General features: G+C 41.1%; 1 protein-coding gene across 4 annotated transcripts in view; it reads right to left on the reverse strand.

Moving 5' to 3' along the window:
- Positions 1–311: 311 nt before the first annotated feature.
- Positions 312–23,023, reverse strand: part of LOC126424929 (speckle-type POZ protein-like) — a 104,156-nt gene continuing 81,444 nt past the window's right edge. For all 4 annotated transcript variants that reach the window (XM_050087774.1, XM_050087773.1, XM_050087772.1 and 1 more), the window contains exon 4: positions 312–1,686. In XM_050087774.1, coding sequence (XP_049943731.1) covers positions 1,416–1,686 — 271 coding nt within the window. In that variant the 3' untranslated portion in view covers positions 312–1,415. The remainder of the gene's footprint in view (positions 1,687–23,023) is intronic.

Here is a 23,023-nt window from a genome sequence, read left to right on the forward strand (position 1 = left end):
ATTGACACACACTATCAGTCTTTACTGAGTTCTGAGCGACACTTTTCTCTCAAACAGCCATAAAAATGGCTGGAATTCTGAAAAATGGCACAGTTCATGCAGCTGTCAGTCAAAGTATTAAAATTTCAGTTGATTAAATGAACAAAAAATAAATTTGTCAGAAAAATCCCTTTATGTATATATCTCAGATAAATGTACCTCCAAACAGATTTAAAAAAAAATACCACATGTAAAAAAATTAACTAACTGTAATGTCACATTACATTTACACTGTGTTTCTTGGATTATGGAGGTAAAACAGAATAGAAAAATTTCAGAGCAGAATTATTGCACAAGGCAGTACCAATTTCCAGTTTATTAATTTATTCAAATTGTGAACAGGTTTCCTGTTCATGTAGTACTACTTTGGAGCCCTGCTTGTATTTAATGAGACAGAAAAATTACAAGTAATAACATGGTCAACAGACATTAATATTTTCTCAGGGTCTTCACTGACAGAGTGAGAACAGCATACCAAAAATGTATTCATACATTTCTGGAAAAAAGAAATCAACAAAATTCTTTATTTTAGAAATAAGAAAAGAAATGGAAAAAATAATGAATTACAGCTGTCAGAAACACTTTTAAGTAACGAGGAATTACACTGATGGAAGAAAGTGGCAACTTGGATAGAAGGGACATAAATACTTGAAATATAGATACTGACAAAGCAATACAAGCAAATAAAGTTGTTAAGTAATGTTGAGAAAATACGACAAATGTGAAAAGTGTGTAGATGATGATAAATTCAACATCTGAAATTGGATTATAACATTTTCATGAATTTGCAGATGTAATGGCCCAAGGTCATAAATACTCTATGAGGACTATTATCAATAACATGACATCAATCTTCAATGATATAGGTTACTAGCTACTCTTAAGTTCTATCACAGTTTTTCAGATCAGACAATGTGAGATTATAAGACATACAGGAAACCACCACAGAGTGCACAACAGACCTGTCTCCACACCTTAGCACAAATCCCCCGTCCCCCTCTCCTGGACTGTTTCACAGGGCAAAAACAATTTCCAAACATTTATTAATTTGTTCAAAATGGGTGCCAATTTCCTGTTCATGTAGCAGTATTTTGAAGCCCTGCTTCTGTTTAAGGAGAGCCAGTTATTTGGCAAGAAATATTTTATTTCCTCACCAATTAGTGACTAGCTGCAGTAGAGCACCGTCACTGAAATCAAAGTTCAATTTGATTCTGCCCCCCATTGGCAACATCAGAAATGATCCAGCAGATAGTAGATGCTGCTCCGGGATCGGTGCAGGTTAGTGTCGCCCAGCCAGGAGAACTGAGTATTCGGAGAGCAGGATTTTATTTTCTTACCGGCCAGTGACTATCGACAGTGAAATGCAGCTGGTGAAATCAGAGTCTTATTCTGTACTCCCCCCTGGCAGCATCAGAGATGAACTGGCTGACAGTAGCCATGGCTTCAGGGTCGGTGCGGACGGCAACAGCCCAGCCAGGAGTGCCCATCACTTCGGCATACCTCTGCTCGATGAATGGCACTGTCATCTGCAGCAGCGTCAGGCAGGAGTGTTTCACGCCTAGCACTGCGGTCCGTGCAGCGTTGCCTACCGTCAGCCTCTGACACAGCTCCAGTTCACAGCGCCTCTTCAGGCCCATCAGATCATATCTGTAACCCAATGGGCAGTCTAAGTTTCTTGATATGTTCAAGCCATGCATCAACAAAAGAAATATATTAATCACTTCTAATTTATGTAGGTCTGTCACACTAATTGCACGTTATGTTGATAATTGTCCCATTAGGTGCATCTATGTGCAACTGAATGAAGCAATTATTATGATACCATATGCGCTTCACTTATATTGAAAGTAGTCTGAAATATACACACACAAATATTCAGATATAGGAGGCCACTAGCAATGCCTTTAAAAAAATTAAAGTGAAATGTGTGTGCACAGGTTAAAATTAGTTTTATTCAGTTGCACACACATGGACCTTATGTGACATTATCAGCATAATACTAATGACCACCTCGAAAAATTAATAGTTAAGTAATTAATTTTTTTATTATTTGTATGTTCCTGTCTGAAGCACAGGTAGATTGCACACACAGTAACTTGCCCTTTAACTGCGTAGTTGGCACAGTTGAAAAGGGGTCACTACTGATAGTGGTGGGGGTTCAATTGTGAACGAAACCGTTCAGTAGAGGAGTGCAGTTCGATAGCTGTAGCCTACGCACAAACGTGTTTTTTGCATGACTCTTAAGCTGCAGTCAGATTGTCACCAAATGACTATATTAACAGCATTACTACATTAACTGCACTACCCACACCTTTCACTAGCCAACATATTTTATTGTATAACAATTTTTTGAGGTTCTTTATTTAGACTGTTAATTCGCTTGTACTTTTAGCACCGGTTTTGTAATAACCTCTGTCAACTGGTGGTCAGGTTACATAACTGACAGTCATAATAGGCCTTTCACAAAATCCATGCACACTACATGTTAAGCGTTCGGTTATGATAATTTATATGTTTTCCCAATACACAAGAAATTTAAATCTTCATCACTTTCATGTGATTATTTCATGTTGCTAGTTTCACTATATTTTAATTGCTTTAGCAAGAAATTGCAGAAAAATGTGTGTAATCTGGCTCTAATTTGTCTACAGTACGATGTATATTTTGGGAATAATTTGTACTGTTACCTTTCCTAAGTTATGACGTTTTCTCTGGATGTACGATGTATATTGCTACTTATCCACACCTTGCATTTTAGATTAATTGTCATGACCTACTTTGGATATATGGGTATTTTCAAAATCAGTTTTTATGTTATAAGGGGTCCCACTGCTGCTATAAGACATGTAATAAAATTATCTCCTTCCTATGAGTATCCAAAACAGTTAGCTTGACAGTTTTCATTTCTGTTGTATCAACTGTAAATGTATGAATGATGGATTCTGACCCAGTGCTTGTACAAAAGTGTATAACCATAGTGTGATGTATTTTTAAGGGACAAAGCTTTTATACTTTAAAGAGAACACTGTTTCCTTATACCATAGTTCTGTTTGTATCATATGAAGAAATTTTTTCTATAAATAATAGGTGTGATAGTGGAGGTTTCTACTAGGCTAGCGTATTTCAGCACTTGTGTCTCTAGCCAACATATCACTAATTCTTTGCAATTTGTAACAGTAGTTCTTACCCATGAGCGCGCAAATGATCTCTGCATCCACAATGCGCTTTTAAATCATTCTGCTTTTCATAATTACGATGATTTTTGTAATTAAGCCTCAGCAATAGTTATAATTTGTTAACATGTCCTAACAGGGTGAAGCAGATGTGTGTATCATGTTGTTAAATACGATAAAAAATTGTTAGTCCGCACCTAAAAAAAAAAAAAAAAAAAAAAAAAAAAAAAAAAAAAAAAAAAAAAAAAAGTGTTTCATGACATTTTGACCTGTAAAATTGTGACATGTATTGGACAATTACCACTATTTATGTATCTGACGTCTTGGTTTCAACGTAATATTTTACGTAAATTAAGAACTTTGTACCTCTGACTTCCCACGCCAGATGGTGGTTACTGCGCTATAAGAAATTCTGTTATATTTGATGTCAAGTTATTTGTATTTTTTTTACTAGTCCTGTAATCTGACACTTTATAATTTTACCTTTTGATTTTATTCTTACATGTTTTTTTAAGGTGTTTTGAAAATAACAGACCAGTGTATGTTGGCAAGATGTGCATTTCCTCCCTCCTTTTTGCTATGCAGTTTTAATGTATACTTTTAAATTTGAAACATTCAATTAATGATTTGAAAGTGCACATTTGGTATTTTGTGGTAATTTCTTGCCAAATAAAGTAATGTTAAGTCTTCACGTGACATGCCACCTAGAAGGTGTTCCAACCCCCATCACACCGAGGTCTGCTGTATAGGTGAATGTAAACAGCAGCTTCAGTTATTGTCATTGTTTCATAGCTTCAGTTACTGCTAATAACTACACATGAGTGCCTACAAGCTTTAATTTGTATGCCTAAGGTATGTTCTTGCCGACAGTTGGTTTATATTCAAGTGTATTTGTGGTCTTTCTTCTTACTCACTGATTGCTATGTGAAATTTTTAACTTCCAGGACTGAAGATGATCATTATGTGATCAAAAATCGATTTTACTGTTAATAAATCATCAAAATTACGGCCAACTCTGACCTTCCTTCTAATTGTACTTATCTACAGAAGACTAATAATTCTATAAATAAAGATGTTCACAGCCAATGGCTTCCCATTACAGTACCAAATAAATAGTCACATTAACAAAGGATCAACAAAAGCGAACCAAGGTCAACCACCTGCAACCTGAAAGAAATCTCATAAAATGAAAAAGGCATAAAAAACTTGGCATAGGGGGCAACATGCTAACTACGATATTGAAAATGTAAATACAGAACAGGGGTCACTTGGAAACAGCCTCTGACAATGTGTTTGGCAACATCTCCCCAAAATAAATGTTTCTTCTCCATTTTCTATTGATTCTGAAGTATTGATATGATGGGAAGCACTTGTAGCTGTGTTTCCCCTTCTTCATTCTCTTGAGTGGAATAGCTAGTGGTTCCTGCAATCCTCTCAGGCACATTACTGTTGTTGAGATTTTTTGCTTCCTCATCTACCTCTTCTGACAAAAACTGAATGGCACTGCATATAATCAAACACACCTGATTACGAAGAATTTTCCCTGCATTTATAATGCATGAAGACTGTGACACTACACTATGTAGTGAAGATATAAAAAGAACACCTGAACCACTCAGGTTGACAGGTGACAATCAACTGAGGCAACTACACCTTTAGAACAATGGGATGGAGTCTCCTAGTGTTGACAACAGCCTGTGCTGTTACCACCTCACTTGGCACAAGCTTCACACACCGATGTTCCTGCGCTGCAATACTGGGGAACACCACTGGGGAAATGGAGACAAAATGGTGTAAGCTATTCACGAAATGAAGTATCATGTGGTAATTCATCTCTGACATTTGAAGGGGTACAACACTGCAACAATGTATGATTAGCTGATTAAAGACTACAGCAATAGTCCACCATCATGTGACATAGTGGTTAGGTGGTGCAGACATTTCCACTCCCAATAAGGAAGAACAAAGTGACAGGTAATCTCTCTGTGAAGAGCCAGGAATTGCAAGAGGAAGTCCTGCTGCTTGAAGAGGCAATAGTGGAAAACTGAAAATCTGTCACAGATCAGATTTCTACATTTTGCACAACATTCTGAAGCTGACATAGGTCACTGCCTGCTGAGTAACGCAACTGCTCATGGCCATTCATAAAGCCTAGTAAACTGAAGTGGAAGCAAAAATGCTGCAGCAGTTGTGTCAGATCAAGCCAGATGTCTTTAGCCAGCCATGGACAAGAGGTAATTGTGTCACTACGACCCCAGGACAAAAGAAAAATGCACTCACTGTTAAACACGTCGATTCAATACCACAGTAAAAGCCAGAGATCCAATAGTCATTGCACAACGTGATGTCGAATACATTGTGGGACCGCCATTATGCTCTTAAGGGCCAAACTGTCGCAGGAGCACACTGCTGAAACCTCCTGATTTGGAGGAGGGAGGGCTGTAAAGATGAATTTTTGGGAGAAAATATCCAAGGTGGTGTTTATACTCTTTGACAAAACCATGGCTCATTCTCCACAGGACAGAGTCAAACCAGTTGTTTCATTAGCCTCATCCTCATATTTTCCTGACAAGGAAACCTGTGTTTTCTTCCCCTTTCTCCAGACGAAGAAATGATAGTGGGGTCAACATTTCGAGAAAGGCATAATATTTTTCAATACGACATTTCCTGCACAAGCAAAATGCTAGTTTCTACAACCAATGAGTCCAATAAGTCATCCATTGTTGAGAAAAATGTGTCGCAAGAATTAACACACGGAAAAACTATTACCATCACCAAGTTTCAGTATCGGACATCGAAATATCAAGGTGACGATCAAAATACTGAAAACATTATGACTTCCTTCACTTCATACATCAAACATGCACAGACATGTGCACGCGCAAGAGGAAACACGTTAGAATGTAGTGTACCCATGACATACCATAACACCATCACAGTTTCCTAAATAACTACCATCGAGTTCCCCAAATTATGACACCAGGAATAAGACTGCAGTGCTCCTCCAAAACATTCCAAGAATAGGTCCTCTCCCCAGGTCGCAGTCATACACGATTACAGTTGTCCGTGTTAGTGCAGAAACACGATTAATTGCTGAATACACCACTTATCAGCAACCAATGTGTCCTGGTCATGGCAATAACCCATAGCAGCCATTAGCCTTGTGGAGTTAACAGCCCCCCCATGAACCATGGACCTTGCCGTTGGTGGGGAGACTTGCGTGCCTCAGCGATACAGATGGCCGTACCGTAGGTGCAACCACAATGGAGGGGTATCCGTTGAGAGGCCAGACAAACGCATGGTTCCTGAAGAGGGGCAGCAGCCTTTTCAGTAGTTACAGGGGCAACAGTCTGGATGATTGACTGATCTGGCCTTGTAACACTAACCAAAACGGCCTTGCTGTGCTGGTACTGTGAACGGCTGAAAGCAAGGGGAAACTATGGCCGTAATTTTTCCCGGGGGCATGCAGCTTTACTGTATGGATAAATGATGAGGGTGTCCTCTTGGGTAAAATAGTCCGGAGGTAAAATAGTCCACCATTCGGATCTCCGGGCGGGGACTACTCAAGAGGACGTCGTTATCAGGAGAAAGAAAACTGGCGTTCTACGGATTGGAGCATGGAATGTCAGATCCCTTAATCGGGCAGGTAGGTTAGAAAATTTAAAAAGGGAAATGGATAGGTTATAGTTAGATATAGTGGGAATTAGTGAAGTTCAGTGGCAGGAGGAATAAGACATACTGTCAGATGAATACAGGGTCATAAATACAAAATCAAATAGAGGAAATGCAGGAGTAGGTTTAATAATGAATAAAAAAAATAGGAGTGTGGGTAAGCTACAAACAGCATAGTGAACACATTATTGTGGCCAAGATAGACACGAAGCCCATGCCTACTACAGTAGTACAAGTTTATATGCCAACTAGCTCTGCAGAGGATGAAGAAACTGATGAAATGTATGATGAGATAAAAGAAATTATTCAGGTAGTGAAGGGAGACGAAAATTTAATAGTCACGGGTGACTGGAATTCGAGAGTAGGAAAAGGGAGAGAAGGAAACATAGTAGGTGAATATGGATTGGGGTTAAGAAATGAAAGAGGAAGCCGTCTGGTAGAATTTTGCACAGAGCATAACTTAATCATAGCTAGCCCTTAGTTCAAGAATCATAAAAGAAGATTGTATACATGGAAGAATCCTGGAGATACTAGTAGGTATCAGATAGATTGTATAAAAGACAGAGATTTAGGAACCAGGTTTTAAATTGTAAGACATTTCCAGGGGCAGATGTGGACCACAATCTATTGGTTATGAACTGTAGAATAAAACTGAAGAAACTGCAAAAAGGTGGGAATTTAAGGAGATGGGACCTGGATAAACTGACTAAACCAGAGGTTGTACAGAGTTTCAGGGAGACCATAAGGGAACAATTGACAGGAATGAGGGAAAGAAATACAGTAGAAGAGGAATGGGTAGCTCTGAGGGATGAAGTAGTGAAAGCAGCAGAGGATCTAGTAGGTAAAAAGAGGAGGGCTAGTAGAAATCCTTGGGTAACAGAAGAAATATTGAATTTAATCGATGAAAGGCGAAAATATAAAAATGCAGTAAATGAAACAGACAAAAAGGAATACAAACGTCTCAAAAATGACATCGACAGGAAGTGCAAAATGGCTAAGCAGGGATGGCTAGAGGACAAATGCAATGGTGTAGAGGCTTATCTCACTAGGGGCAAGATAGATACTGCCTACAGGAAAATTAAAGAGACCTTTGGAGAAAAGAGAGCCACTTGTATGAATATCAAGAGCTCAGATGGAAACCCAGTTCTAAGCAAAGAAGAGAAAGCAGAAAGGTGGAAGGAGTATATGGAGGGTCTATACAAGGGCGATGTACTTGAGGACACTATTATGGAAATGGAAGAGGATGTAGATGAAGATGAAATGGGAAATAAGATATTGCGTGAAGAGTTTGACAGAGCACTGAAAGACCGTGACGAAACAAGGCCCCGGGAGTAGACAACATTCCATTAGAACTACTGACGGCCTTGGGAGAGCCAGTCCTGACAAAACTCTACCATCTGGTGAGCAAGATGTACGAGACAGGCGAAATACCCTCAGACTTCTAGAAGAATATAATAATTCCAATCCCAAAGAAAGCAGGTGTTGACAGATGTGAAAATTACCGAACTATCAGTTTAATAAGTCACAGCTGCAAAATACTAACGCGAATTCTTTACAGACGAATGGAAAAACTGATAGTAGCCGACCTTGGGGGAGATCAGTTTGGATTCTGTAGAAATGTTGGAACACGTGAGGCAATACTGACCCTATGATTTATCTTAGAACATAGATTAAGGAAAGGCAAACCTACATTTCTAGCATTTGTAGACTTAGAGAAAGCTTTTGACAATGTTGACTGGAATACTCTCTTTCAAATTCTAAAGGTGGCAGGGGTAAAATACAGGGAGCGAAAGGCTATTTCTGAAAGTATTCACATGGAGTGTAGCCATGTATGGAAGTGAAACATGGACGATAAATAGTTTGGACAAGAAGAGAATAGAAGCTTTCGAAATGTGGTGCTACAGAAGAATGCTGAAGATTAGATGGGTAGATCACATAACTAATGAGGAAGTATTGAATAGGATTGGGGAGAAGAGAAGTTTGTGGCACAACTTGACCAGAAAAAGGGATCGGTTGGTAGGACATGTTCTGAGGCATCAAGGGATCACCAATTTAGTATTGGAGGGCAGCGTGGAGGGTAAAAATCGTAGAGGGAGACCAAGAGATGAATACACTAAGCAGATTCAGAAGGATGTAGGTTGCAGTAGGTACTGGGAGATGAAAAAGCTTGCACAGGATAGAGTAGCATGGAGAGCTGCATCAAACCAGTCTCAGGACTGAAGACCACAACAACAACAACTTATTGTAAAGAAGTCATATTACGTTGCAGATGGGCACAATTTAAAGAAAGTTAAATAAAGCTTTCAGCCACACCCTTCATCAGTAGAACATTGACTGTTGATTGGTTAATTGAGAGGGTTTATGGGACCAAACGGCGAGGTGATCAGTCCCATGATTCGGAAGTTACTCACAGAAGAAAGAGGGTCCAGACTGATCCAGTGAGGGGAGTCAAATCATAAAATAATGAAGTTAAAACACACACAGTAAAAGGCACAAAAGGTGAAACCAAATGTAAAAACTGGAAAAAGGGGAAGTGTTTCCATGGAGGAGTGGTCTTAGTGTCCCAGACTGAGAAGACATGAAGAGAGATCAGAGAGATCCCAACCACAATCACCCTGCCCCTGCTCCAGGAGTTTAGCAAAATCTTACATCTGGAATAGAAAACCATTTCACAGAGGAAACTCAGGACGTTCAACCACCCATGAATCATCTGCTAGCATTAAATTTAAGAAATCTGGAAGACTGTACTTTGCATGAAGGGCCAAATGAAGGGGACATTCCACCAAGATGTGGGGTAGTGTCAGACTGACTCAACAACCACATTGTGGGGTGGTTCGTTACACAGGAGGAAACAGTAGGTGAGCCAGGTACAACCAATACATAGACGGCATAAAACAGTGGACTCCTTTATGAGGAGCAGAAGCAAGAGTTCCAAACTATAGTAGACTCCTCGACTGTGCGAAGTTTATTACTATGAGCACCAGATGTCATTCCATTTTTGGGCAAATTGATGGTTAACGTAAATCTGCACTTGGAAACATGAAAGGGAATGGGGCTAAGTATCTGCTATCTGTTTCTCGAGCACTGGTCGGGCAGTTCATTCCCTGGGATGCCCATATGACTTGGGACCCAGAGAAAGACAACCGAGGAGGTGGTATGGCCAAGGGCAGAGACAAGGTCACAGATAGCAGAGACCAAAAGGTGACAAGAGTAGCATCAGTCAATAGCCTGCAGGCTGCTCACCGAGTTGGAACAAATTAAAATTCTGTGGAGGGAGAAACAAAATGGACGTCACTGTGAATGCGTAGAAGCTCTGCTGTGATCACACTAAATGGTGTTCTAAGCCAGTAGGAGATGTGAAAGTGTATCCACCTTATCGACTGTCTTAGAACCATCAATGTAGAAGGCGGTGGCACCATGGAACTCTACAGCGATGGCACGTACAAGACGCTGGAAAACCACAGGGGCAACAGAGACTTTAGGATCCTGAAATAGGTTGGTCCTAATCCATGGTCTAGGGGGGCAGAGGGGGGGGGGGGGGAGAGGGGGAAGAGAAAATCCACGGGGTGCCTTCCGGTGAAGGGATATGGAGATCCCGACGGAAGAAAGTGGTTTGCATGCCAAATGGCAGGCCCTCCTATGGTCAATTATCAAGAGGGAGATATCCCTTGTTTGCAAAGAGGACAGGGTACATGGGCAACTGCGTAAGAAACTGAAGATGGCCCTGTTGTATTTGTAGAGGGGAATCCCTGCTTCTGTGACGAGACTGTCAATGGGACTAGTGTGGAAGGCAAAAATAGCCAGACGCACCCCACAATGGTGAACAGGGTCAAGTAGTTGCAGAGTGGAAGGAGCTGCTGCACCATAAACCTGACTACCGTAATCTAATCTGTACATGACCACAGCACGGTAAAGATGGAGAAGAAAGGTCCCATCAGCAAAAGAAAAACACGTCATTTTTACACACAAGTAAGCACACCTCATGCACACACAATCCCCAACTCCAGCTGCTTGACTGGAATTCATCTACCATGTGGGATGCAAGAAACAATTTGAAGATGGCAGGGAAGGGGTAGAATTAGTAGTGTATGGGTTGGGAGGAAGAGGAATGCTGTCTGGTGTAGTGTGCACAGCCTAGAATGTCAACATGCGCAGTGTCAGGAGGTTGTGGAGCGGGGAGATGACAGGTAGGACAGAGGGGTTGGAAACAGTTGAATGGAGGGTGTAGGGACAGTATGTTACCGTAGCTTGAGGCTAAGATAATTAACAGGTGCAGAGAATGTGTTTTAAGGAGAACTCCCATTTGCACAATCCAGAAAGCTGGTCTTGGAGGGGAGGATCCAGATGGCCCGGGCAGTGAAGCAACCATTAAAATCAAGCATGTAATGTTCAGCTGCTGTGTTGTGTCACAGGGTGATCTATTCCGTACTTGTTCACAGTTTGGTGGTGGCTGTTCATCATAGTGGACAGCCGGTTGGTAGTCATACCAATATAAGAACTTGCGCAATGATTACAGCAGAGCTGGTAAATGACATGGCTGCTTTCACAGGAGGCACAGCCCCTGATGGGGTAGGATAAATATGTGACAGCATTGAAATAGGAAGTTCTGGGTGGGTGGAAATGGACAGGTATTGCTCCTGGGTTTTCCACACAAGTATGACCCTTGTGGCAAGGGGTTGGGAATGGGAGCGGCATAGTGGTGATCTAAGATGTTATGGAGGTTTGGGTGGGTGAGGAGATACATCCCACCCCTCCTATAAGTGGTTTCCGTTGCCCACCCAACCTCCATACGATCTTAGTCCATTCCTATGCCACTCCTGATCCCAACCACTTGCCACAACAATCATATCCCTGTGGAAGATCCAGGAGCAAGAAGACCTGCCAAATCCACCCACCCAGCACTTCCTATTCCAGTGCTGTCACACCTTTATCCTACCCCACCAGGAGCCGGGTCACCTGTGAAAGCGGCCATGTCATTAACAGGGTGTATACGCAGACAAGGAAAAAAAATTCCCAGATTTCCTGGTTAAAAATACACTTTCTCCTGGATGAAAACACACTTTCTCTGTGTTATTAAGAGACAGTATATTTTCCGTTGGAACTGTAAAACTTATCAATCCTTTGAATGGTTATGTTTTTATACATGGGCGTAGAATATCCCGACACTTTGGAAAACGATACTCAGGAAAGAAAAATCCTTTTGGAAAGATTTTTGATGTACAGCAACATGTACTCTGCATATTTTCGTATTACAAAAGTATAAATTTGAATTCCACCAAACACCACATGTTACTTTCCGAACCATTGTAATCGAGATTTCGATGCGCTTTTGTAAGCCAGTCATAGCTCATGTCATGTGATCCCGCCAGCTGATGACAGTGAATATTCAGACCACAGGACACATGATGTAGTCAGCTAATAGCAACATCACAGTTAAGTAGCGCAGATACACAAAAAGGAAAAGTTAATGTTTTAAATTAATATACATAGTGTTGCTACAAGAAAGCTAAGCTTTTACATATAATATTGGTCTCTAATGTGAATAAGCTGCAAGAGAAGCTAAGCTTTTACATAAAATGTTGATATATTTTTGCGTGTGTTACACTTTAAGATATATCACACAAATGTGCCATTAAAGTTTTTAGCCTAGTCTGGTGACTTGTCCTCAAAGTTTTCCACAAATAAATTAACTACCGCAGAGGACAGAGAGCTCGTTGTAGCACTACATCAATTTGCTCGTAAGAACTACATGAATGTCTGATCTTCTGGGCTTGAAATACTTCTAAATGGCTCGTCATCAAACACTCTGTGATTTAAGAAATTCATAGTACATTCTCGCACATAGTACAACTTGCGTGAAAGGAAATTTACTTTCAAAATTAACGCTTTCCAAACCACCATTCACAATATTTTCCCGCGACCTATTATAAATAGGTTCATTCAGTATTCGTCAGAGAGCGCCAGATAACAGGCATCACCGCGCTTTGGCAGCTGCAATGACAAAGGAAGCCCATATGTTCGTACGTGTAAAACATTAAAAGATCTTACATTATGTCATAAAAAAGACACCAGACGATACTCCAAGAGCATCGTAATTTTGTGAACCATACTAAACTGGCACATTTAAAGCGCATATTTATAAAAAGCACATTCGTATGTCCAGATTCTCAATGAAGTGGGCTTCGACGTAAATATTCTTGGAGTACCAGTACTGTATTGACTCATTTTTGATTCTTTATTATGGCATAATGCCATAAGTGCTAGAAGATGAAAATGTGCACTTGAAATTAGCCAATAGTGTGGAACTAAACACTATGTTTCAAACACATGAGATATGACAAAAATTTTTAAAAAATCGAATTTTCAAAAATATGTTCATTTTGTAGCGCACATCTTTCTGCGGAGTCTCATACATAAAACGTATATGTTCAAGGAAATGTAAGGCATGTTATTTGGTCTTAAGTGTGCCAGAGTGCAGTGCCATCCCGCTTCACACAGCATTCTTCTATTGTACATCACTGTATTTCACTCGGTGGAATTGAAACGTGTATATTTTGTACTGGATGTCATCAAACTATATTCAGGTCAGTGGAAATTAAAATGTCCTGCTCCCAGTGGCCTGGTTTGACATCCTGCCCCACTTTAAAAAAATCTCGCAATTAATACTGGATGGGATTATTTGTAATCGGGAGAGCAAGAACTCCTCAGAAAATTTGCACTCTTTATTGCTTGTTAGATAATAACTTTCTGTTTTGGGTGACATAAAATTAAATACAGGATACATAAAACCAGTAAAGACAACATACAAGCAATACAGTACACATTTCTTCAATCCTTAGCTCCTAGCATTGTTTTCTCTCTAATCTTGTTACAGCTTTACATGGCGTGCTTTCCGTCTGCAAAGGAGTCTACTACCTCATCAAATTTCGTCAAACGTTTTGCTACATGAAAAATCGAAATATTGTTGTCTAATGCTGCGTAAGCTGTTAATACAAATACAAATAGTACCCAAGACTGGTGTGGTTTCTAAATCTGATTACGTCTATTTTGTCACTGTCTGCTACATAAAACAAAATAGGCCTTTCTAACACTGCAGAAATTGTAACACACACCAAATAAACGAGACTGTTTTGGCACAAATGGTCATTTTTATAACACGACAGAATATAATTCATGAAGACCAACATAAAATGCCTATTAGGACTAATACAAGACAAAAGCTTTATGTTAGAAAATAGTTTCACATTTCATTCATCTGCTCCAGTTTCTCGAGCATGAGATCGAAAAATAGTAGTATGAGATTTTTATATAAATTTGGAATCATCATATTCTTCCCTAATTTGTGTGATGTCCCCATTTCTTCTCCTTCCTCATTCTAACAAATAATCCTGTCATGGCTAATTATGGAACTAATCCTGCCTTTGTCAAAACTTATTCACCGATTAACTTCACAAATCCTGCCAAAACCACCGGTTTAGTTATCCCTGATTATTCTCTGGTTAGGTATAGTTATGTTTGTACAAACCATTTTCTGCGCTACTTCCAGAATAGAACTTAAGCGGCTGCTAGACAGGGACTGTACAACTTGTCCTTACTAGTGTAACGATCTGGCCAAAAATCTTCTGACAAAATTTCATTTTCCTGCATACACTGAGAAGCTAATACTTAATTTTTCTTGCCTGTTATTCCTGATAGTCGTTTATTTCCACTCTTGTAGTCTGAATCTATGGATTTTCCTAGTAATTATAACAACGCTGATCATGTGCAAACCCAAACAACAACATAATCAGACAGGGATTGGCATTCACTTGTTCGGCTTTACTCCGCTCAGCTTGTATAGCCCAGTCCCCCTTTTGCCTGCAGGAAAGTTAATTTCTAGATGTGACAAATATTCCCCCGACAGAGACATCAAGCACACTATGCACGCATTCAAAAATCAACTTATAACCTTTTTTTTGTCCCTAGGCTTACACACTACTTAATCTAACTTACGCTAAGGACAACACATTACCCATACCTGAGGGAGGATTTGAACCTCCAACGAGGGAAGCCGCACGAACCATGACAAGTCGCCTCAGACCGCACGGCTACCCCACGCAGCTTACAATTCATTCAGAAATCAACTTACAGAGTGCGTTCAAAAATCAAAAGGGATGCGCATCAAAATTGTATGAGTAATCGATAGACCAACTTGCGCTGGATACTAGGCACTTTGTGAAACAAGGTTTTTTCTCCTCAAGAATATGAATTTGGTGCCCCTACCCATGACTTCACACCCACGCACCCTCTACTATGTCATTACTGAGACATCAAATGTGGATCACTGATATTGACCATATGACATTACAATCAGTGCAGAGTTTTAATGGCCATTAAAATGAAATAATCAATCAGTAAGTAGCCAGCATCTTAGATTGTGGCATCAAGCAGTCAATGAACAGCACGTGTTGTCATGACGACGTCATAGTAAAGGAAATGTGGCTCCTGATATCATGGGTAGCGTATAAAGTGGCACACATGATGTAATTAATATCAGTGTTATACTTGTTGGAACAACTGTTGATTTGCTGGCATTGACTAGTCTTAACTTACTGACTAATCACATTTGCTTGCTGGAACAACTTTTGACTTTACTGAGCATGAGTCAACTTTTTTTAGTCTCTGACACATGGAATTTGTTACAATTCTGCTTAAATATATGGGGCAATTTATTATAATTTTGCTGTAACAGAAGCAATTTGTTATTTACAATTTTGATGTAAAATAGCAATGTATGAGTAACTGAATCTAATTTTTCTATAACAAGATCAATTTTTTACATTTCTGATGTAAAGTGTGGTAATGTGTAGGGCATTTTGTCACAATTTTACTGTAACATGATGATGTATGAGACAGTTATTGGCAATTTTGTTGTAACATGTCTATGCATGGGATACTTCCTTACAATTTTACTATAATGAGGGTAATTTGATATAATTTTGCTCTAACTTGGTGATGTATGGTACAACTTTATAATTTTTCCTGTAACATGCTGATGCAAGGGACAATTTGCCTCAATTTCTGGTATTACAGGGGCAAGTTGTTACACTGTTGTGTAACACTGAAATTATTGCAATTGCAGTGACAGTAATCACAATGATTGGAATGATGGCAGTCACATTGTGAACTGACAATCAGTGCCCCAAAACAGTGTCCAGGTTAACTGTAGTCACAATGTCAACTACTCATCATTACCCCACAATAGTATCTGAGGTAACGGCAGCCATCATTCGTTAACTGGCCATCACTGCCCTACAACAGTATCCAAAGTCGTGGTAGTCAGCCAACAAACCGACCACAATTGCCCCAACAGTATCCACATTGTGTTCATGACATATGATGAAATGTGATAAAAATTTGTGTAACAATGTTTACATATGGGGTAACCTGTTACAATTCTGTATCATATGGGACAACTACTTAGAATTTTGCTGTAACATGATGATTTATGGGGTAATTTGTTACAATTTTGCTACAACAGGGGTAATTTGTTACAATACTGTGACTACACTAGGGCCAACATGTCGAAGTCTCCACTGTGTGGTAGCATGCTTTAGGATTACCAGCTGAAGATAACGAACATTTTGTACTATAAGATAAAGTTAATACTAATGTTGAGTCCCTATAATATTTGTCCGATTTTGAAATTAGTTGAATGTGGATACTTGAAAGGATAAAAACCCACATCTCCTTACCTATGTGAATTTGTATTACAACTGCTGAAAATGCTATTTTACAAAGTGTAATGTAGTCTCCGTTATGTGAGGTTACATGCTAGCATTATCAGCAGAAGATCGCAAACATTTTGCACGATAGGATACAATTCACTGTTGTGTTGTCTGTCTTTGATGTCAGTGTTACTCCAACTAAGACCAGTTTTTAACAAATAAAACAGACAATTTCAACAAGAGAATAACATTGTTTGCTTTGGTGTAAAGAACAAACTATTATTATACTTTAAGCTGTAAGTTAATCACATTAATGGCATGTGTGTTTTATAAAGTTATACAGTAAATTTTTACATATTTTGATAAATAATGCAGGCGATTTAGGTTACTTTAAAGACTAATACAACTACTGAAGCTAAGCTCATCAATAAGTGCTTCTTCAACCCTTAGATTAGTAATGCTATTAATGTGAGCCACGTGTAACTTTTATTTTTTTTAATTTTACAGTACAATTAAGTTACATTTGTAGTACCACCATGTGATTTGCACTCTAAATTTGATGTAGTCTGAGTAATAAATTTAAGATTTTGAACTTTGGTTTCTTTTTGGAAGATTGTTTACTCATGTTTTGTTATGTTTACATCTTATATTTTGTACATTGTGAATTTAAGATTTTAAACTTTGGTTTCTTTTTGGAAGGTTGTTTACTCATGTTTTGTTACGTTTACATCTTATATTTTGTACATTGTGAAGTTCTCATTGCATATTAAGAAAATCTGTAGTTTAATTAATACAACACATACCCGTATTTACTCAAATCTAAGCTGCACTCGAATCTAAGCCACACTTGAAAAATGAGACTCAAAACCAAGGAAAAAAAATTTTACCCAATCTAAGCCGCACCTGAAATTTGAGACTCTAAATTCAAAGGGAGAGAAAAGTTTTAGGCCACACCTCCAAATCAAAACGAAGTTGGCCCATTGTAATATGAGACACAATTAGGTCGAATGAATGACGATACGGCTACAGTAGCTTGGTTCAAGTCGTAAGCTTAGCAGTTAAGCTTTACCAGGTAGCCATTGCTGTGCATCAGGTGCTCTGTCCATATTTATACAGGTACCCTTCCTTTTTCACGTGCTTCGTCTGGTTTGAATTGATTGCTTCATTTTCTTTGATTTGCCGTTCTCTATGTTATAGGTGTTTATGTCACTCTAAGCTGAAAATGCATTATTGTACTGTGTCATGCAGTGTTTAAAAAAAAAAAGAAGAAGAAGAAGAGGAGGAGGAGGAGGAATCGCCTCATTAGCAAAACAATGGCAAGAGACTGCTATTTGTTGTCACTTACACTGTTGCTTTCTTTGATAATAATCAACAAGAACCAAATGATAGACTGTGTATGATAGAAGATGTTAAGCGTCTTTGCAGACGTTTCTTTAGTACATTACATTCTGCACAGAAATTAGAGTCATCGTACATTTAAAAATCTATTCAATTGCCGTGCTTCATTTCTGACTGTATCACTATTAGGCATAAGAATAATACGAATATAAACATGACATGAAATGATACGTATATTCTTCTGCGTTTGCTGTTGTCTCACTCTAGTTTCGTAGTTTATTAGGCAGACAGGATTTAAATGAGATAGCAGCAAATACGAAAGAATACATGGCAAAATGCTTATATTCGTATTATTCTTATGGTGAAGAGAATACTGCATATGATTCACAATTCATAGAAGTTCCTATTAGCAACCATCTCTTCTCACAGGTAGGAAAAAATTCAGAATGTAGAGTTGGCCATATTTACAAACATCCCAAACAGTCTTGCCAGTCGGATTTTCGTAGTACATTGAAATGCTGCTACATTAGAAGATGAACAATACAGAATTTGTACTTACTTCGTTGGATAATGTATGAAAATGCAGTGGTCGAAACTCGGGGCAGAGAGAAAAGCTCGTCTTCCACCTTTTTTTAAATTTATTGACTGACGCAGAGGTTTTGGCGCCAGTATTTAAATTTGTGCCTGCAAAGCATGCCTGTGTAGCGCTGCATCTATTCGATGGCAGAAGTTAGTTGTGGCGGCACCTACCAACATTTTTCAGAACTTCAGCTTACTTTGCACTCGATTCTAAGCCGCAGGCGGTTTTTTGGATTTTTCAAAAACCGGAAAAAAAGTGCGGCTTAGATTCGAGTAAATACGGTAAATGATCTCATCAAACTGCAACAACTTAGTAGCACTTATTGTCCAAAGTTTTTTGAAAATGTAATGCTGGCACACAACCATGGCACCACAGGGTATGATCCAACGTAACAGAAGTCTTTATTAGTTAGTCAATAACAATGATTGTATTTTTCTAGTCTAGTGTATTGTCTTCCTTGCCTCAAAGTGGTGCTTGGTGAGTTAAAGCATTACTACAAAGTAATTGATAATAGCTTGATTTTTGTACCACAAGTAACATAGCCTCCAATCGAAATACCAATACCTATACATTTGTGAGTTTTCTGGGTGTAGCGACTGACCGCGCACAGAAAACTCCAACCAATTACGATCAGGCACTTTTATTAAGTCAGAGTAATTACATAAAACACAAGAAAAACACTGCAGAAATTCACAACATGCACATTGCAACCAAAGTCCACCAGACCAAACGAAAGAACCATGAGACCCCAAAGACTGTTTAGTCTGCACTTCGTAGGTGGCAGTTACTTGAGGTTGAGGGTCATCCCCGCCCCTCCCCTCCCCCACAGGACTGTGGAGCACTGGGGGAAGGACATGGGCATCTTCCTGTGTATTGGTGTTGTGGGATGCACACTGTTTGGTAGAGGCATGTGCGAAGAGTCCGTGCTGTCTGTGCAGGGTGGACTAGCATTGGTATAGTCCACCATCCAGTGGAGGGGGGGGGGGGGGGGGGGACGGATTGGTTGACCTGCACACGTGAAATGGAACTGGCATGGAAAATGTCGGTGTCACAGTACAGGCGGAGAGGGGGATGCGAATCTTGAGCATCCCATCCGTGCTGAACGTTGCAGCTATGCCAGCCGTATCCACCCCGTTTTGGATGGGGACTGTGCGCAGGATAGTGATATGTGACATGGGGGTGGACTCGCATGAAGTGTCCCCTATATGGAGGGCGAAGATGGATCCCTCGTGGAGCTGCAAGGAAAGCTCATAGCGTGGGCACTCAGAGGTGTTGATTGAGATGCAGATTTCGTCAACAGTGGACAGGGGGCACTAGCAGAGGTGGTGGAGAAAAATAATGTAGTTCAGGAGAAACACTGGAACACTATGTGGGGGCATTGGCAGCCGACACATGTGATGGGCTAATGTCACACGCAACATGTGACTGGGCCTGAGGTTGTGGATTGTCACGTGCAGTGCCTGAGTGAAACAAGGCTAGAGTATCGTCACACGCAACTGAGCTGCCCATGGGTGTAGGCTCGGAGCACGTATGATCACGGTGGGGTATAGGGGAGTGGGCAGTCTGTATGACTCGGAGTCATCACCTCGACTTGAGAGACTGTGGTACAGATTCCTCCATCGTCCAGGCTGGTTTCACACGTTGAAGGGAAACTGTTTGCCGACAGCCACTACTTGATGCAGGCCAGAGTAAGGTGGCTGTAATACCGGTTTGACTGTGTCATCCCGTAACATAACGAACTAGCAAGAGTCTAGTGCCGAATGCAGAAAGACCTGAGGACGGGTGTGCATTCATGCAGGAGACGTGTGGATTGCAGCTATGTGTGTCCGGACAAGCTCAACTACGGTGGGGAGGTCGGACAGGTCGACAATTGCTTCGTCGTTGACGAACTCTGCAGGGAGAACTAAGGTCTCACCATATAGGACCCCCGCAAGTGAAGCCTGGAGGTCTGTCTTGTAAGCCGTGCATATTCCTAACATAACCCAGGGGAGGGCGTCGGACCACTCACCACTTTGGCACATGAGGGCCGCTTTCAGAGTCCTGTGCCACCGCTCGACCAGTCCATTGCTCTGTGGGTGGTAAGCCGTAGTGCAGAATCTATCCACCCCACAGAGTACACGGAGTTTGTTAAACAGCACGGATTCAAGCTGCCTTCCCTGGTCTGTGGTGATGGATGTAGGGCAGCTGAATCGAGCTATCCGGGATGATACGAATGCGCGTCCTACCTGTAATGTCCTGCAGGGGTTTTCCTCCACCCAACGTGTAACGCGGCCAGTGACAGACAGGATATACCTGAAACCATCAAACAAGGGTAACGGTCCTATTAGGTCCAGATACACATGTCGGAAGCTGCCTTTCGGGATGCTGAATCAACCTAGATGGGGTTGTGTGTGTCTGCCGACTTTGCTGCACTGGCACTGTACACAAGCAAGAGCCCAAGAATGACAATCCCTCTTCATACCCGGCCACACAAAGCATCCTGTAACAAGGCGCATAGTAGCCTTAGCACCAGGATGTTAGAGGTTATGTGCTATAGTGAATACTTGGTGATGCAATGTGTGATAGGCCGGGCAGTGCCAAAGGACGTATCGTGTGTCTGCCGACTTTGCTGCACTGGCACTGTACACAAGCAAGAGCCCAAGAATGACAATCCCTCTTCATACCCGGCCACACAAAGCATCCTGTAACAAGGCGCATAGTAGCCTTAGCACCAGGATGTTAGAGGTTATGTGCTATAGTGAATACTTGGTGATGCAATGTGTGATAGGCCGGGCAGTGCCAAAGGACGTATCGCACCACAGTGGTCTGACCGAGCCCGGTAGGTTGTGGGAAACGATCTGGAGGGAAGTATCTGGGTCCTGTCGGAGGTTGTGCAATTCAGTATCATTGTCCTGTAAGTGGGCCATTCATCAAAATTAATGGGGGACGAAATTGCAGTGACACGTGATAGGTAGTCAGCCACCACATTTTCTGAACATTGGATGTAACGGATGTCTGTCATGTATTGGCAAATTAAGCCCATCTGCCGAAACCTACATGGGGGAAGGTCAACAGCAGGGTTACGGATAGCTTCCGCGGGGGGCGATGGTCTGTGAAAATTGTTATGATTCTTCCTTCAATGTCTGCAGAAATATTTTACAGTTTCATAAACCGCAAGCAATTCTCTGTCAAATGCTGACCATTTATGTTGAGCCGTAGGCAGTTTTGTGTCACGAACGTGCTGTTGGAGGATTGCACCGATCGCAAAATCACTTGCATCTGCTGTAATAGAGATGCAGGCAACTGACAAATGGTGAGCGAGAGTGACACCAAGTGCTAACGCTTACTTAAGGTCTTCGAAAGCTCTCACCATGTTGACAGACTACTGTACTCTGTGATTGCCCGAGGTTTGTTTCCCAGCCAATGCATCAGTCAAAGGGGCTCGAATAGCTGCCACCATCGGCAGGTTACGTTGGTAGAAATTGATAGATCCTAAAAACCGGCAAAATTCACGAAACAACACTGGGAGAGGTAGATAGCGAATGCAGTCAACCCACTCCTGATGGATGCATATACTTTCAGAGGAGACTGTGTAGCCCAGAAAAGTGACAGCAGTGCAGTGGAGTTGTAACTTGTAATTACTGATCTAGACTCCGTTACGTTTCAGTAAGTCCTGTATCGTGGCCAGGTGCAGTTAGTGTTCTCTGTCAGAGGAGGAAAAAATGAGTATGTCGTCAATGTATGCGTAACAATGCGTGCAGTTAAATGAAGTGTGTCTATAAAACATTCCCAAGTTTGGGCCGTGTTTTTGAGACCATAAGGCATGTAACAAAATTCGTAGAGGCCAAAAGGTTTTTTGGGAACTAAATGTACGGGCAAAGACCAGTTACTGTCTGATGGACGAACCATATGTGGTGGCAGTTGGCACGCTTTACGATGCACTGTTGCGACATTTGTGTGTCGTGCCATTTGTGATAGTGTTCAGCTGGGCTGGCAAATTCACTCGGGGGCATCGTGAATGGGAGTCAGTAGCACGCGAGAGTCACTAACCTGATGTGCTGGAGGAGCTGTCCACGTCGGTGGCGACAAAGTTCCATGAGGTGCGTCTCCGGTGTCTGGGGGCGGTGGCGTTGACAGGTGTCGCACGAGGCATCGTGCCTCAGCGAGGGCTCGTGTAGCTGACGATATAGCACGGTTCAGTTCGGCATTGCAAGTGGGTGTGGAGATTGTCGACTGCAGAGCGCTCGGACTGAAGCTGGGCAATGAAAGTTGCGAGGCTGTCTGCCAGTGAAGAGCACTCTACGAGAGCTGTGTCAAAATCATTGGGGAGCTAAGGGGGAGGGGGGCCGAGGAGGCGACTGAACAAACAATGTGTGGACAAGGTATGGTGCGATGAAACAGCCGAATGGAGATCTGGAGACAGTCCGAAATGAAAAAGGAAGTCAGTGCCTAATACTGGATCTTCTACATCAGCCACGTAGAAGGACCAAGTGAACTGTTTGCCAGGTATGAGTTCAATAGGTAACTCAGCCAAA

This window comes from Schistocerca serialis, chromosome 10, assembly GCF_023864345.2.
Source record: "Schistocerca serialis cubense isolate TAMUIC-IGC-003099 chromosome 10, iqSchSeri2.2, whole genome shotgun sequence".
Lineage (NCBI taxonomy): Eukaryota > Metazoa > Arthropoda > Insecta > Orthoptera > Acrididae > Schistocerca > Schistocerca serialis.